General features: G+C 36.4%; 1 protein-coding gene across 2 annotated transcripts in view; it reads right to left on the bottom strand.

Moving 5' to 3' along the window:
• Window positions 1-19,041, bottom strand: part of LOC123526983 (pleckstrin homology domain-containing family M member 2-like) — a 66,898-nt gene that overhangs the window by 34,666 nt on the left and 13,191 nt on the right. The window contains exons 3-7 of one of the 2 annotated variants that reach the window (XM_053523767.1): window positions 18,670-18,779; window positions 17,538-17,662; window positions 11,536-11,598; window positions 10,971-11,111; window positions 6,152-6,175 (exon numbers count right to left, since the gene is read on the bottom strand). In XM_053523767.1, coding sequence (XP_053379742.1) covers window positions 6,152-6,175; window positions 10,971-11,111; window positions 11,536-11,598; window positions 17,538-17,662; window positions 18,670-18,779 — 463 coding nt within the window. The remainder of the gene's footprint in view (window positions 1-6,151; window positions 6,176-10,970; window positions 11,112-11,535; window positions 11,599-17,537; window positions 17,663-18,669; window positions 18,780-19,041) is intronic. The other variant, XM_053523768.1, reaches the window with a different exon arrangement.

Below are 19,041 nucleotides of genomic sequence, written 5' to 3'. Positions count from 1 at the left end.
ATCATCTACTTGGCATGTCCAATCATCCCGCTAAATTTCAACACTCTTGGCCTAGTGGTTCTCAAGTCACTGTTCAGGCTTCTGTGACCTTGACCTTTGATCAAGTGATCTCAAAATAAATAGGGGTCATCTACTCTGCAAGTCCAATCATCCTATGAAGTTTCAACATTCTGGGTCAAGTGGTTCTCAAGTTATTACCAAAAAATGATTTTACATGAACAGGCCACTGTGGCCTTGACCTTTAATAGACTGATCCCAAAATCAATAGGGGTCATCTACTCTGCATGTTCAATCATCCTATCAAGTTTCAACATTCTGGGTCAAGTGGTTCTCAAGTTATTGATCGGAACTGGTTATCAATGTTCAGGCCCCTGTGACCTTGACCTTTAACGGAGTGACCCCAAAAACAATAGGGGTCATTTACTCTGCATGAGCAATCATCATATGAAGTTTCAACATTCTGGGTCGAGAGGTTCTCAAGTTATTGATTAGAAATGGTTTTCCATGTTCAGGCCCCTGTGGCCTTGACCTTTAACAGAGTGACCCTAAAATCATTAGGGGTCATCTACTCTGTATGACCAATCATCCTATAATATTTCATCATTCTGGGTCAAGTGGTTCTCAAGTTACTGACCGGAAATGGTTTTCAATGTTCAGGCCCCTGTGACCTTGACCTTTCACAGAGTGACCCCAAAATCGTTAGGGTCATCTACTCTGCATGACCAATCATCCTATTAAGTTTCAACATTCTGGGTCAAGTGGTTCTCAAGTTACTGACCGGAAATGGTTTTCCATGTTCAGGCCCCTGTGACCTTGACCTTTAATGGAGTGACCCCAAAATCGATAGGGGTCATCTACTTTGCATGTGCAATCATCCTATGAAGTTTCAACATTCTGGGTCAAGTGGTTCTCTAGTTATTGATCGGAAATGGTTTTCCATGTTCAGGCCCCTGTGACCTTGACCTTTGACAGAGTGACCCCAAAATCAATAGGGGTCATCTACTCTTCATGACCAATGATCCTATGAAGTTTCAACATTCTGGGTCAAGTGGTTCTCAAGTTACTGACCGGAAATGGTTTTCAATGTTCGGGCCCCTGTGACCTTGACCTTTAATGGAGTGACCCCAAAATCGATAGGGGTCATCTACTTTGCATGTACAATCATCCTATGAAGTTTCAACATTCTGGGTCAAGTGGTTCTCTAGTTATTGATCGGAAATGGTTTTTCATGTTCAGGCCCCTGTGACCTTGACCTTTGACAGAATGACCCCAAAATCAATAGGGGTCATCTACTCTTCATGACCAATCATCCTATGAAGATTCAACATTCTGGGTCAAGTGGTTCTCAAGTTACTGACCGGAAATGGTTTTCAATGTTCGGGCCCCTGTGACCTTGACCTTTGACGGAGTGACCCCAAAAACAATAGGGGTCGTCTACTCCAGCAGCCCTACAACCCTATGAAGTTTGAAGGTTCTAGGTCAAATGGTTCTCCAGTTATTGCTCGGAAATGAAGTGTGACGTACGGACGGACGGACGGAAGGACGGACGGACAGGGCAAAAACAATATGTCTCCTGGGGGAGACATAATAAAGCAATTTGTTGATTTATGGAATTATCTATTTTTAACCAGATGCATGTCCATAGGACACAGGTGCCCCCCACCCCTACCCACTGTCACGGTATAGGTACATGTTACTTGTTGACAAAACAAGACAAAAAACCTTTCACTTCATTGTTCTGAAATCAGACAGGAAAAGTTATGTCTTGAGGATGATATTACCAATGAAGACAAGAGGGCCATGTTGCAGCTAAATCATCTTTCTCATCTCTCTCACCTTATTTAAGAGCTTAAACACTGTTGTGACAGAAGACAAACAGTTCAAGCACTGGGTCTTTAAAATTGAGCGCAAAAAAAAAACAAGAGGGCCATGATGGCCCTATATCGCTCACCTGTTATCATTGCACTTGAGGACAAGAAGGTCCTCAGAAAAAATATCTAATTCCAAAGGACAGGAACAACAAAGCAAAGAAATTTCACCAAAAAGAAAAAAAATTTCTTACAAGGTATAGATATGTCAAAATACACCTAAAAATTGGAGGTACCATCCATGTTGTACCACAGAAAAGTGGTCTCAGTTTTTCCCTACGGCCAATAATAAAAAAAGTTACTAAAAATAAGCTATTTATATAACGTAAAAGGGAAGTAATTAAAACAAGAGCTGTCTGATGACAGCGCGCTCGACTATTCGAAGAGTTGATTGAAGAATGGGGTCAAAATATTTCCACAGATATTCAGACAAAAGAAATAAATAGATTAGACAAACAATGTTCCTGTATTTCTTTGATTTCGATAAGTCTTGCACTAAATGGCAATATATGCACCAATTTCAAAGTCCAAAAAGCGCCATAATTCAGTCAAAATAGTTATGTACTCTTGCCTACAGATGGAAATCATAATGATAAACAAGTGGTCAAAGTTTAAAAGCCATATGTCAAATAGTTTTGACAAAAGGTGGACTTGTATGAAAACAGAACCAATTTCGAAGTCCAGAAAGGGCCATAATTCAGCCAAAATAGATGACAGAGTTATGTACTCTTTCCTACAGATAGAGACTATTATACTTAACAAGTGATAAAAGTTTCAAAGCCATATGTCAAACACTTTACAAAAAATATGAACTGGTACGGAAAACTTAACCAAGATTTCTAAGTCAAAAGGGGCCATAATTCAGCCAAAATCCTTGATGGAGTTATGTACTCTTGCCTATAACTGGATATGGTGATGGTAAACAGGTGTTGAAAGTTTCAAAGCTTTATCTCAAAAGACTTTGTCAAAACATGAACTGGTACGAAATATTAACCCAGATTTCAAAGTCAAAAAGGGCCATAATTCAGCCAAAATCCTTGATGGAGTTATGTACTCTTGCCTATAACTGGATATGGTGATGGTAAACAGGTGTTGAAAGTTTCAAAGCTTTATCTCAAAAGACTTTGTCAAAACATGAACTGGTACGAAAAATTAACCCAGATTTCAAAGTCAAAAAGGGCCATAATTCAGCCAAAATCCTTGATGGAGTTATGTGCTCTTGCCTATAACTGGACATGGTGATGGTAAACACAGTGTTGAAAGTTTCAAAGCTTTATCTCAAAAGACTTTGTCAAAATATGAACTGGTACGAAAAACTTAACCAAGATTTCCAAGTCGAAAGGGGCCATAATTCAGCCAAACTACTTGATGGAGTTATGTACTCTTGCCTATAACTGGCCATGGTGATGGTAAACAAGTGTTGAAAGTTTCAAAGCTTTATCTAAAAAGACTTTGTCAAAATATGAACTGGTACGAAAAACTTAACCATGATTTCTAAGTCAAAAGGGGCCATAATTCAGCCAAAATCCTTGATGGAGTTATGTACTCTTGCCTATAACTGGCCATGGTGATGGTAAATAAGTGTTGAAAGTTTCAAAGCTTTATCTCAAAAGACTTTGTCAAAATGTGGACTGATACGAAAAACTTAACCAAGGTGTGACGCCGACGCCGACGCCGTGGTGAGTAGGATAGCTCTACTTATTCTTCGAATAGTCGAGCTAAAAATAAAAATTGTAAGTGAACAAAAGAAGGATCTGCCAAATAAATCTGTTGACATAAATGAAATTTCAGATCAGTATCTTCATTAGTTATGGAGATATACCCATTTCAATTTGAAATAAAGGGAGGTAATTTGACATAAAATCAGTTCACAGTTATCTACCCTGATTGTCTCAGTCCAAATAATAACAATAATGAGATTTCAAATAAGTCCTATAAGTACTAACTGATATAAATCCATTTTCATTACAATCAGGGGAGGTAATCAAGATATAAAATAACTCTGGAACCTATGATTGGATCTGATTTGTCACGGAATCCAAGACTTATTGTTGTTGAAGATATTTCAAAAGTTTGTATCAAATAAAACCATAAATGAAGTCTCTATATGGCTGCAAAAGCCAAAATAGCCAATTTTGGACCTTTCAGGGGCCATAACTCTGGAACCCATGATAGAATCTGGCCAGTTGAAGAAAGGAAGCAAGATCTTGTGGTGATACAAGTTGTGTGCAACTTTGGTTAAAATCAAATCATAAACGAAGCTGCTATTGTGCAGACAAGGTCGAAATAGCTAATTTTGGCCCTTTCAGGGGCCATAACTCTGGAACCCATTATGAGATCTGGCCGGTTCAAGAAAGCAACCGAGATCTTATGGTGACACAAGTTTTGTGCAAGTTTGATTAAATTCAAATCATAAATGAAGCTGCTATTGTGCAGACAAGGTCAAAATAGCTAATTCTGGCCTTTTCAGGGGCCATAACTCTAGAACACATAATGGAATCTGGCCAGTTCAAAAAAGGAACCAAGATCTTATGGTGATACAAGTTGTGTGCCAGTTTGGTAAAAATCAAATCATAAATAAAGCTGCTATTGTGCAGACAAGGTCAAAATAGCTAATTTTGGCCCTTTCAGGGGCCATAACTCTGGAACCCATGATGGGATCTGGCCAGTTCAAGAAAGGAACCGTGATCTTATGGTGATACAAGTTGTGTGCAAGTTTGGTTAAAATAAAATCATAAATGAAACCACTATCGTGCAGACAAGAAATTGTTGACGGACGGACGGACGGACGCACGGACGGACTGACGACGGACGAAGGGTGATCACAAAAGCTCACCTTGTCACTATGTGACAGGTGAGCTAAAAAAAAAATACAGACAGATCATAGTCTGAGGATGTTTTGGAATGTCTCTTTACAATCATGGTTATCTGTGTCCAGTGGTTCATGAGAAGAAGTTTAGAGGTACTTCTATATCAAGCTCTAGTGGCCCCTAAAAGGGAGTTGAGTGCCCTCATTTAAATAAGTGAGGAAGAGGACCTTACAATGATGCTACAGACCAAGTTTGGGCAAAGATCCACCAAGCCGTTCATGAGAAGAAGTTGTTTAAAGGTTTTTTTTCTATTTTCAGCTCTAGCGGACCCTAATAGGGGCCAAGCACCCAAATTTGATCAAAGTTGGGAGAGAACCAATCAAGCGGTTCATGAGAAAAAGTCATCTAAACGTTTTTCTATTTTTAGGTCTGGCAGCACCTAAAAGCAGCTAACCTGAAACATTTGAACAAACCTGATAGAGGACCATGTCAGTATGCTACTGACCAAGTTTGTGGCAATTCTGATCAGTTGTTTTACAAGAGTTTTCATCTGAAGGAAAGTGTGTAAGGATTGGGAGTATTTGCAATAGCACAGCTGAGCTCTTCTGGTGAGGTAAAAGTGCAAGAAACCCAAAATGATTAAAAAACCCTTGGGGTGAGGGTGCTGGTGGGCCTGCGTATGTTGGGGAGGTGTGTACCTGAGATGCATATGACACTTTTCGACCCTTTATGCATATTTTTGACTATGTCAAGTGTCATAACTCTAGTCTTGAAGAGTGAAAACCCAAGCTAAAACCCAGATATCCAACTGCAAATGCTGAATAGCAAATTAGCAATCCCATGTTTAATGAAATACTTTTTGAGATAAACAAAACTGAATGTTGGACAGATGGTTGAAGGGACAAACAGATGGACAAAGGTAAATCAAAGTGCCCTCTTCATTTAAGTGTAATTCAGTGAGGGGGTGGGGGAGTAGGGTGCACAAAAACATTAACACTGTCTACAAAATAACATAGAAAATCTCTTAAATGTGTCAGTCACAAAGTAAAAAGGTTTGGTAAAGTAGTAGGACTTACATTGTTTATTTCTGCTTACTCTAAACTCACAGGCTGATTCAGTTTTTCAAAGCAAATTTAGAGTGTAAGAGGCAAACTTCTTTAAAACAATGCATGCAAAAGTAACTAAAATTTTTTTCTAAGTAATTTAAACCAACCTACAGGAATTTTCTGAATCATCATATAAGAAACAGTATTTGATTTACAATAATTGTCTAGCCATACAATGTATGTGCAAAAATATTTTCTTTCACATTTGTAGGAAGCAATGTAGTGACAAACATCACTGACAAATTAACGCAAACATACAAATACTAAGGCCAGCACAACATTTACGCATTTATCTACATGGAAAAAATAAAATAAAAGGGAATAGCATTCACCAACAACAGCAAGTCACCACTCATGCATATCTTACTGTTATCTTCCTTGAAAGCTTTGTCTGTTTAGAAAAAAAGTAAATTGCTTCAAATCAAGTCAGAAATCCTTGGCCCTTGGTATAAACAAAGAAAATATTTTCATAAACAAGAGGGCCAAGATGGCCCTAGGTCGCTCACCTGAGAAACACACCATAACACAACATATTAAACAGAGTAAACATGTTTGACCTAGTGATTTCATGGAAAAAATATTCTGACCAATTATCATTAAAATTGGAGCAAAAATCTTGAGTATAAGTAAGTATTTTCTTTGATTTGACCTAGTGACCTAGTTTTTGACCCCAGATGACCCATATTCGAACTTGACCTAGATTTCATCAAGGCTATCATTCTGACCATATTTCATGAAGATCAATTGAAAAATACAGCCTCTATCGCATACACAAGGTTTTTCTTTGATTTGACCTAGTGACCTACTTTTTGACCAAAGATGACCCTTTTCAAATTCGGCCTAGATTTCATTAAGGTTATCATTTTGACTTAATTTCAGGAAGATCAATTGAAAAATACAGCCTCTATCGCATATACAAGCTTTTCCTTTGATTTGACCTAGTGACCTAGTTTTTGATCCCAGATGACCCATATTCGAACTTGACCTAGATTTTATCAAGACAATCATTCTGACCAAAATTCATGAAGATTAATTGAAAAATACAGCCTCTATCGCATACACAAGGTTTTTCTTTGATTTGACCTAGTGACCTAGTTTTTGACCCCAGATGACCCATTTTCAAACTCGGCCTAGATTTCATCAAGGTAATCATTCTGACCAAAATTCATGAAGATTAATTGAAAAATACAGCCTCTATCGCAAACACAAGGTTTTTCTTTGATTTGACCTAGTGACCTAGTTATTGACCCCAGATGACCCATTTTCAAACTAGGCCTAGATTTCATCAAGGTAATCATTCTGACCAAAATTCATGAAGATTAATTGAAAAAGACAGCCTCTATTGCATACACAAGGTTTTTCTTTGATTTGACCTAGTGACCTAGTTTTTGAACCCAGATGATCCATTTTCAAACTCGGCCTAGATTTCATCAAGGTAATCATTCTGACCAACATTCATGAAGATTAATTGAAAAATACAGCCTCTATCGCATACACAAGGTTTTTCTTTGATTTGACCTAGTGACCTAGTTTTTGATCACAGATGACCCATATTTAAACTTGGCCTAGATTTCATCAAGATAATCATTCTGACCAAAATTCATGAAGCTTAATTGAAAAATACAGCCTCTATCGCATACACAAGGTTTTTCTTTGATTTGACCTAGTGACCTAGTTTTTGACCCTAGATGACCCATTTTCAAACTCGGCCTAGATTTCATCAAGGTTATCATTCTGACCAAAATTCATGAAGATTAATTGAAAAATACAGCCTCTATCGCATACACAAGGTTTTTCTTTGATTTGACCTAGTGACCTAGTTTTTGACCCCAGATGACCCATTTTCGAACTCGGCCTAGACTTCATCAAGGTAATCATTCTGACCAAATTTCATGAAGATCTGTTGAAAAATACAGCCTCTATTGCATACACAAGCTAAATGTTGACAGACGACAGACGACAGACAGACGCCGGACACTGAGTGATCACAAAAACTCACCTGAGCATTGCTCAGGTGAGCTAAAAATAATGTTTCAAAATAGATCAAAACGTTTTGTTTTTTTCACAAGTAGTACTTATCTTATGATATGAAAACACTTGAACATACCATGTGAAATTAGCCAAACAACACAGCATGTGACAGCTTCTTTAAAATGTACATTTGTTGTCATGTGCATTCAATTACTAGCTTATAATAAAATAATTAATTATCCATTTATTTAAAGTACAATATCTATCAGTAAACTGATGTATGCTCTCCAAATATATCCTGGAAACAGCAGTTGTAACTACATTTATAAAGCGGACCAGTTTATACTTGCATGTATTTTAGTACATAATTAGCCTCCATGTACCATCTCTCGACCCAGTTTTACACTATTTTGTAGTAATTATATAGGTTAAGAAATAATCAAATATAAGATATCGACATTGATTGGTAGACTGACCTTTTTCAAAGCTGTGTATTCTATTTTGGGATGTTCACTTCTACTACATGACGTAATACAGTAATGTACATGTAGGTAGGTTTGATCGATAATCACATTCTACAGAGAACCAATTCTCAACCTTTCACCAGTACTACCTTTACGGTGTCATGACACCAAATCAGACAAATATTTCAGCAATTTTTTACCAATTCTTTGCTAAAAACTGGCAAAAGACCTATGAAAATGCCAATAGATTAGTAAAGTACCTTTGCAGAAAGCGGTAATCCGGTGATATATTGCAATCGGTCGAGAGATGGTAGCGTTCGCTAGTTGGTACAAGGAGGCTATATATCTAGACAATATGTGCAAGGTAACTTAACAGCAATATTTGTTTGAGCACTGTTACAGGTGTCAGTTTGGGTCAGATGCCTTGAAAACTATTGTAAGATTTATCTGCACAAGCCCTTCAGTTGTATTTACATTCTGGCATGGTACATTCATGTCCTGGCAACAGGTGCAAGTTCACTTTAATACTGATCAATATTGTTCTGTAAGTTTGGGTCAGATCGCTTGAAAACTGTAGGAGTTACCCAGAAAGCATGTATCAATACTGAGCAATGTAAAGCAGACTGTAAAATTTCAAAGGGCCATTACTCCTGCAGTAGGCAAGGTACATTCATGTTCTGACAATATGCTTCAGATTGATATATTACTGTAAGCTTGGGCCAAATGCCTTACAAACAGTAGGATTTATCCATATAAAACTCAGGTGGACTGAGGACACACAGACAGATGGACACGGCAGAAACTGTATCACCACCCCTACACCCAGCACCCCGAAAAATGTTTGAGTATATCATGTAGGAAAACTCTCAGCAGTTTGTCTATAATGCTAAATAACACAGAAAATACCACAGGACTCCTCACAAACAGGCCTAGTGTTCATTTAAAACTCTACAGTCTGAAATACTGTTTCTACCAAGAGACTTATAGACAAATCTGTCAATCATGATGCCTGAAATTTTCTGCATTAGACAAAAATGTTCACAGACAAATTTTGTATGCCACTGGATCACTTCATACAATATGTTTGAATAACTCTGGTGGAACTATTTCAAAAAGAATTCACCACCAGATTGGTAGAATTAACTTAATTTTCAAACCAGATGAAAAGGCATGTACAATATCACAAATGAATATGATTTAAGTTGATAAATTTTGCTAACTCCTACAGAATATTGATATATGCATTTTATCTTTCCTCACAATTTTACTCTGTGACTAACATGACAAAAACAATTTTCTATACATAAAACAAATCATGCTAGCATATTCTTGGATAACAGTTTTCACTTTTAATTAACAACTAAACAAGTGATTTCTCAATCTCTAAAATTCTAAGCAAGACTAAAATCTCTGCAATAAGACCGTTTTTTTTTGTGTTACAATCTATGGTAAAATCATTAATTTTTGTGAGAAGGCTAATTTTCATGGATTCCTGAATTTCTGAAATACTACGAAAGACCACGGATATGCAGGCTGATCTTGGTCTGCACTGGTCGCAAAGGCAGAACCTATTGCCGCCAGCAGGCTGAAGGTTTATCAACAACTTCCAATAACGTTATCAATTTGTGTGACACCTGTTGAGAAGAAGGTAGTTTATCCTAAAGATGAATTTCCAAGCAACACAGTTTAGATGTTATATGTGTATAAATGTATTGATGAATGCAATATACATGTACTTCACTATGAAAACTGTTTTAAAATAAACATCCAATATCATTTCTATTTCGAATTTTTTAGACAGAACGCTTTTAGCTAAACAAAAAACTTGCTAAATTATACAAAAACATTCTGTAATTTAAGTCAATCCTAAGATCTGATATCAAAGTAGAATATGCATTAAAGGGACATAATGCTTTTCATTAAACTGTGGCTGCCACAATTTTTGTTACGTTCATGAAATATATTATTTTCTTGTTAAATCTAATGTTTGATAATTGTTTTCTCATGTATTTGTCATAGGTTTGACTATATAATTAACTTAATAGAAAGTACTTTAAAATGCACTGTTTGGATATCTCCCTTTGTGACCTTGACTTCAAAATTTCATGCATGATATTTCTAACTATTTAATTAGGTGCAGTCTCTAACAGCACTTACCTGTTTATAACATAAAAATTACGAGCTAGGGCTGTCATTGATTGGGTCTTAGGCATATTGACGATCAGAAAACAAATATCGACAATACATCGATATATCGATTATTAAGTTAGATTAACAACCTATTTGTTCATATGCATACTATATACCTTCCTGTAAATGCTATTTTAAGTTGCCTACTTTTCATATTACTGTTTGACTGTGTTTTGTTTTTGTATTTATAAAATAAAAGAAATAAATAAAAATTAATAAAATCTTTCATTTTTCATTTTGCCTTCACTTCTCTTTTGCATTTATCTAAATTTACAACTTTGTAAGCTTAATTGTTTTTGAGGGTCTGAGTGTTTATCTGGATAGTCTTTTCTCTCTGTAAAATATCGATTTTTGAAAATGGGAATCGATAATCGATCGGCAAAAAAATATCGTTGATACATCAATATCGTTTCTATCGATGACAGCCCTAATACGAGCCCTATGGAACTTTAACTTTTAACAACAGAAATTACCATAAAATCTGAAAATATTTCTATCATTACAAAAATACATCAATATTTGGTATACAGTATATTTCAACTACTGTTACAAAGTACTTACCTGGGGTAAAGGCCTAGATGCATGTATATGTACACTTTCCATGCTGCATACTGACAATCTGTCAAAATCTACTGTCGATTCTACATTGGAGGTATGCTTGCTGTTTGGCGGGTACACACATAGATCTAAATAAGGCATATCCTGTGTAATATATATAGAGAAAATACAGGTTATCATTTTTCAACAGTTACTATGAAATACTGGACCACATATGCGATGCATTGTTTCTTGTTTATATCACATGAAACTGATGGAGTCAATTCTAAACTAAACTTAGCCCGTACATGAAAATTTCGGCCAATATGAATGATGCAAGGGCAATACAAGCTTCACAACAACAATATATCTTTCAGTTACTAATCATTCAGAAAAATGTGTCAGTTTAGCAGATTGGCATAAACATGGACTTTATTATTTGACAGTGAACCAATGGTTTTTCAAGAAAACAGTTACATTTTATTTATTTCCATGTCATTGTCAGAACCAAAGCCATGTTGAGATCCATGTCAAATGTCTGTTATGTGCTATCAGTCAATACAATTAATAGGGTAATTCAGGTACTCACACATTCAAGCTGAAATTCAATACTCTCTAAACCAGAGATAACAGTCAGTAATACATTGAATTTCTGAAAGACAGAAAACAAAACTTAACAAGAGCTGTCACAGGAGACATTGCGCTCGACTATTTCGATGCTATATAGTGAAACTGGGCACATCTGAGGAAAGCGGAGCTGTCACTAGAGTGTTTAATGACTACAATGGTGGATGATGATATTGCACAATAGCTAAAGTAATAATAAGAAAGGTAAAGATAAAATGTACCAAAACAATACCAAAGTGTAATTCTAAGCAAAAATTAGGCATAATTCAAAAAATATTGATGCAAGAGTTATGGGCCTTGTGTCATATGATGTGAGTGATGATGTTGAACAGCTATTTTAAGTTTGTAATAACTGAGATAGAGTGAAAGGGCATCAAAACCTTTAACCTGAAATTCTAAGTAAAAAGGGGGAATAATTCATGAAATATTTGTGCCAGAGTTATGCACCTAATGTCATGTGATGTGGGTGATGGGGTTGAACAACTATTTTAAGTCTGAATCAAATCCATTTAGTAATAACAGAGATAGAGTGAAAGTGCACCAAAACTTTAACCTGAAAATCTAAGTGAAAAGGGAGGATAATTCATTTTATATCAGTACCAGAGTGGGCCTTGTGTCATATGATGTGGAACAACTACTTTCAGTTTGAATCAAATCCATTTAGGAATAACTTTGATAGAGTGAAAGTGCATCAAAACTTTAACCTGAAACTTTAAGTAAAAAGGGGGAATAATTCATTAAAAGTTTGTGCCAGAGTTATGTACCTTGTGTCATGTGATGTGGGTGATGATGTTGAACAATTATTTTAAGTTTGAATCAAATCCATTTAGTAATAACAGACATAGAGTGAAAGTGCACCAAAACTTTAACCTTAAAATCTAAGTGAAAAGAGGGGACAAATCATGAAATATTGGTGCCAGAGTTATGGCCCTTAGGTCAGAAAATGTGGGTGATGATGAGGAATAGCTATTTTAAGTTTGAATCAAATCCATCAACTAATTACAGAGATAAGAAGAACAAGAGGGTGATTGACCCTAAAGTGCTCACCTGTGTACAAGGCTTCAAGTGTGTTTATATAAGTACAGAGTTAGGTTTCTTCTATGTTAGCCTATATTATATACAGTGAAACACCGCTCGCTCGAGGTCGCAAGGGGATGAGCAAAATGCTCGAGTTATCCATGGTTTCGAGCGACCCAAACATTGACCACCATACGAAGAAAATTGAAGTTTGTTTTACCAACTGTCATCGAGACCATTTGCAGAGGAAACGGTGATGCGTTATAATAACACACACGTGACATTTTCAAAAAACGTATTACAAACGTTATTTATGAGAGATCGTAAATGGCACATGTGAAGAAACAGCTAAGACATTTTTTTATTTGAAATACTGTAATCGAATTCGCAATTTTCTTTTCCAAAATAAGATCTCATAATTATCGTCTCAATTTTATGAAAATGCTATCTTATTTCCTTTATTTGTATGCAAACAACTGCTGATTAAAATATCAAGACCTCATAATTATCTCCTCGATCCCGCAGAAAAAAAAGTAATAATTAATAACAATTTTGATCAATAAAATTTTTATTCCACCTTTCATCAATAATTAATCTCATTATCAGATCAAATATACCGACAAACAAACATTTAAGATAGTCGGGGAATAGACTATGCAATTTTCACGATGTGAGAAAATTTTAAATTATCCGATACATTCTGACCGCCGGTGGTGTGAAAAATTTTGACACCTCTGCTCGAGTTTGCCATAAGCAACAAAGAGTAAGTTAATACCCAGGGACCAGGTGTCATACTCGAGCGATCGAGTTATCGATGCTCGACTCAGCCATGGTAATTTCACATAGAAAATAGAAGGAAATCGGCCGGGACCACATGAATTGCTCGAGCGAGCCCGGGTGCTCGAGTCATCGATGCTCGAGCGAGCGGTGTTTCACTGTACATGTATGTCACACACACTTTTGAACCTAGGGCAACAATTTGAACAATTATGGTAGACATTACAAATCTGATATCACACGCCAAATATCAAGGCTCTAGCTATTATTGATTCAGAGAAGAAATGTGACCATCCCTCTGGCAGCCATGTTTTTTGACGAATCCAAATAATTTAAACAATCTTAATAGAGGGTCACACAAGAACCATTTGTGTAAAATTATTTTAAAATCGTGCTTGCAGTTTCAAACAAGAAGATTTTTAAAGTTTCCATTATATACATATTGGGAAAAGTGACCACGCCCTCTGGTGGCAATGTTTTTTGACGAATCCAAATAATTTGAAAAATCTTGGTAGAGGGTCACACAAGGACCATTTGTGTAAAATTATTCTAAAATCGAGCTAGCAGTTTCAAACAAGAAGATTTTTAAAGTTTCCACTATATACATATAGGGAAAAGTGACCTGGCCCGTTGGTGGCCATGTTTTTTGACGAATCAAAATAATTTCTACAATCTTGGTAAAGGGTCACACAAGGACCATTTGTGTAAAATCATTCTAAAATCGGGCTAGCAGTTTCACACAAGAAGATTTTTAAAGTTTCCACTATATAAATATAGGGAAAAGTGACCACGCCTCTGGCGGCCATGTTTTTTGATGAATCAAAATAATTTGAACAATCTTGGTAGGGACTCACACAAGGACCATTTGTGTAAATTATTATAAAATCGGGCCAACAGTTTCACACAAGAAGATTTTAAAAGTTTCCACTATATACATATAGGGAAAAGTGACCACGCCCTCTGGCGGCCATGTTTTTTGACGAATCCAATAATTTGAACAATCTTGGTAGAGGGTCACACAAGGACCATTTGTGTAAAATGATTCTAAAATCGGACAAGCAGTTTCATACAAGAAGATATTTAAAGTTTCCACTATATGCATAGAGGAAAAAGTGACCACACCCTCCAGTGGCCATGTTTTTTGACAAATCGGTATAATTTGAATAAACTTGATAGAGGATGACATAAGGACCATTTGTGTGAAATTATTTCAAAATGGGACCATCGGTTTAGGAGGAGATGTCGTTTGAAGTTTTTTCTACTTTCAGCTCTGGCAGCCCCTATGTGCAACCAAGCAGAATCGTTTGAACAACTTTGGTAGAGGACCACCCAAGGAACATCACGGCCAAGTTTCATCCATTCAATGGTTTTGGAGGACATGTTGTTTAAACACAAATGTTGACGACGGACGGACGGACGGACGCACGCACGATGGATGCCGGACACAGTGTGATCACAATACCTCACCATAAGCACTTTGTGCTCAGGTGAGCTAAAAAAGAGAAAGTGTAAAAAACTTTAACCAAGGTGGGGAGGCGGAAAGACGTCGACGCGGGGTCGAGTAGAATAGCTCTCCTTATACTTCGTATAGTTGAGCTAAAAATGTGACATTACTTTAACATGTCTTAAATAATTTAAAATCTTTCTACAATTGGTCTTCAAAATAAAGACAGCTCATGCAAAGAAGACAATATGATTCAGGGATTTTTTTTATTCTAAAGCAGAGGCCGAATATCGGCCTCGTCCCCCAGCCGAGGATTTCCCCCACAGCCAAGGATTTCCCCTACCTCAGTCGAAATTCCCCTACGTCCGAAATTCCCCCCTCCAAAATCGTAAACAAAGCAATGGAGATTACTCCCAGCGATTTTCCCGACCGAATATCGGACCCGTTCACAATTGCAGACGGTCTTTCACAATTTTCAGTGGGTGTGAAAACCTTTAGAAATAGTAGAAAAATGTTAGAAGAGCGTTCAGTGGACCCGAGGTTCCGGTTTAGACCAGCGAAAATCGATAAAAACTCGTATCTGACCCGCACATAATATGCCGTTGGCGTCTGCTTGTCTCGCGGTAATACCCTTTGATGCGTAACGAGTTCGAAAGCTCTGCCCCTTGTCAATCAAAATCCCAGTGAACTTCATACTGTTTGTCGACACCAGCGTAAGTATGACAGTAGGCGGAGCGTCGTATGTTAATTAGCTACTGAAAGATGTCAATCACGCCACGCGCCGACTGACACGTGGTTATTATCAGTATGATAAACAATGCAGCGTCAGATTATCGTGTTTGTACCTCTTCTTAATTAGCGGTAACAGCTTATTCTGTATTGTGTAATATGTGTTGTTAATTTAAAGTAATTATTTTATGTGCTTGATTCGATTAAATAAGCCGGTCGGCCGTTACGCAAATTTATTATCTTTGCCGAGGTATTTTGCTAGAGCAAAAGCAACTCTTATTTTAAAGCATTTTTTGTGAATAAAAGCATGTGACCTTTAAATATTCAATGATTTGAGCATTTCAACTCTCCCCACCCACCTTGTTACAATGATAAGTGAACATTAGTGTAAGTCCATCTATTGCTAAGTGACAGTGTGTATAGTTGCTAAAGGTTGCAAGAATATGTAATAAAAACATAGTTTAAAGTGTTTATTATACATAACTGTAAATTCCCCCAGAGTGAAAAAATCCCCCAAAACTGCTCGTCGCGCGCTATTTTCTTCCCCCAATGACAGGCTGGGGCCTCTTCCCCCAGTCGTAAAAAAAACCCCTGTGATTCTTATACAGAATTTGTATTTTAGAAGCCCAGCTAGTATTGATCATTGTCAACAATTATCCACCTCCTTTTAAGATCACATAAAATTAATGCACATGTCCTTTAACCTTTACTCTGCTAAATTTCTATAATGAACTTGTCCATCTTTCAATTTGTACTGCACCATTAACTGTTAAAAGGGGTGCTTACCAAAAGATACTGACTGAATGGCGAACAGTGCAGATCTTGATCAGACTGCAAGGATGTGCTGGCTGATCAAAACTACATTGGTCGCAAATGCAGAATCAGTCATGCTCAGCATGATGTGTTAAAAACAAGAGCACCGCCTTGCGGGTGCTGACGCTCATCTGATTTTTTTTTGTATAATAGAAATATTGTCCTACCCATGATTTTCTAAGTCTAAAAAGGGCCATCATTCTTGCAAAAAGCAGGATAGACTTATGTTTCTTGATGTACAGTGTCCACTTACGATGGTGAAAAACTGTTGCAAGTTTTGAAGCAATAGCTTTGATAGTTTATGAGAAAAGTTGACTTAAACATAATACTCAACCAAGAAAATGATTTTCTAAGTCCAAAAGGGGCAATAATTATTGCAAAAAGCAGGATGGAGTTATGTTGCTTGCTGTACAGGATCAGCTTATGATGGTGAACAAGTGTTGCAAGTTTCAAAGCAATAGCTTTGATAGTTTAAGAGAAAAAGTTGACCTAAACATAAAACTTAACCAAGAAATCTAATATTTTCTAAGTCCAAAAGGGGCCATGAATCTTGCAAAAAGCAGGATGGAGTTATGTTTCTTGCTGTACAGAGTCAGCTTATGATGGTGAACAAGTGTTGCAAGTTTTAAAGCAATAGCTTTGATAGTTTAGGATAAAAGCTGACCTAAACATAAAACTTAACCAAGAAAACTGATTTTCTAAGTCCAAAAGGGGCAATAATTCTTGCAAAAAGCAAGATGGAGTTATGTTTCTTGATATACAGGGTCTGCTTATGATGGTGAACAAGTATTCCAAGTTTCAAAGCAATAGCTTTGATAGTTTAGGAGAAAAGTTGACCTAAACATAAAACTCAACCAAGAAATCTGATATTTTCTAAGTACAAAAGGGGCCATAAATCTTGCAAAAATCAAGATGGAGTTATGTTTCTTGCTATACAGGGTCAGCTTATGATGGTGAACAAGTATTCCAAGTTTCCAAGCAATAGCTTTGATAGTTTAGGAGAAAAGCTGACCTAAACATAAAACTTAACCAGGCAACGCCGACGCAGACGCCGACCCCGACAACCGCTCAAGTGATGACAATAACTCATCATTTTTTTTCAAAAAATCAGATGAGCTAAAAATGTTTTCAGGAGTTCTAGTTTCCCCATAAAACAACAAAGAATGTTTCACTATTTTACTTACATCTTGGTCTCTGACTAGAGCATCCCTCACATAATATTCTTCCACCAGATTTTCGTTTTGTTGATAACATCGTAGGTAGCTCTCCAGTAGACACTCATTCAATGCCATAAATAACCAAGCTCTGCCTATAACAGTAGAAATAAATACATTTTATCTGAGCCCTTTACTCTATTTTATTATAAAACTTACATATTTTGCTGTTGTTTAGTTTAGCATTGTGTTCATTTCTTTGAAATCATTATTATTTAAGGGAGACTAATCTTGTACTTCCTAGTTACAGTACCTCAGCCCACATTCCAATGAATATTGAAAAAAACTGCTTCATCCTTAGAATTAGACACACGCAAATTCATATACTAACTGAATAGGCATCTGGGCGGAAACCACCAAATTTAATGCAAACAGAAGTTTAACTGTTTTATACACCAGCCTGCCCTTCTTACATACAGAACATCAATGAAGGAGCCGAAATATGTACCCTAAGACATTTGCTGCAAATTCAGTTGGTGCTGCTTGAACCGACAGCAGTTGGGGTCAAACAATTCAAAATAAGTAACATAACACATTCTTTCAGGTCAGTGAACATAGCTTAATTATTATTCACAATAATCATATATATGTAACACAAACAAACAACATTATACATTTTTTTTATAATTGAGTTACTACACAAAAACAAACAAAAAAATTACCCATTTTAGTTAAATTCAGAACCTCAAAATTGAGACTAATTTTACTAACTTATGAGCAAGTACACTGGAACCTCTCTTAACTGAACACTCAATTGACCAAAGAGAAAGAAAAATTTTGTGAGGTTTATGGTTTAGGGAGATTATTCCACACTAAAACAACTGTTCAGTTTAGAGCGGTTTCCTCTTTTCAGCTGCTCAGCAAAATTTAAAGTCTACACCTGAAACTCAAACTTTGTCCAAAGTAAAATTGTACTGATGAAAGTTTGCCGAGTAGCCTGTAATTGCAGATTAAACATGCATACAAAGTTCAATCACAATCTATGCTTACAAAACAATAAAGAGCAAAAAAAAAAAAGATTTTTAATTTTATAAGTCAGTCTAAATTTCAGACTTGAAGTGCTTATAAATACTGGCACTGTTTTAAAAGGCTCCATAATTACCTCTTCCAAGGTCTGTCGTGACATTTCTCATTCTTTTAATCTCCTTCACACAGTCTTTGTGTGTGAACTCGGACACAATTTTCCAGTAACCAGGGGTGACATGCCGCAATCTGAAGTTAACAAATATTGCTTACGTCAATAATGATGCAGAACTGTAAAAGCTTAATTTTATATAGAACATTGTGATGGAGAATGTTAAGTTACTGTTTCATAAAATTTAAATCTATTAGGCAAGTCGAAGAAATTATTTAAGTGGAGGCTCAGCAGAGACTTTTTGTTTGTAAACAAGCAAAATCATTTTAAATTTAGGATGCCATTCTAGTATTAACCTGCTGCTTTTGTTGTTTTCAGCGGGTCTTTTAACCAGAGAGC

The sequence above is a fragment of the Mercenaria mercenaria genome, chromosome 14 (genome assembly GCF_021730395.1).
Source record: "Mercenaria mercenaria strain notata chromosome 14, MADL_Memer_1, whole genome shotgun sequence".
Classification (NCBI taxonomy): domain Eukaryota; kingdom Metazoa; phylum Mollusca; class Bivalvia; order Venerida; family Veneridae; genus Mercenaria; species Mercenaria mercenaria.
Note: the sequence above shows the minus strand (reverse complement) of the source record. Positions and strands in the feature narration are given on the sequence as shown.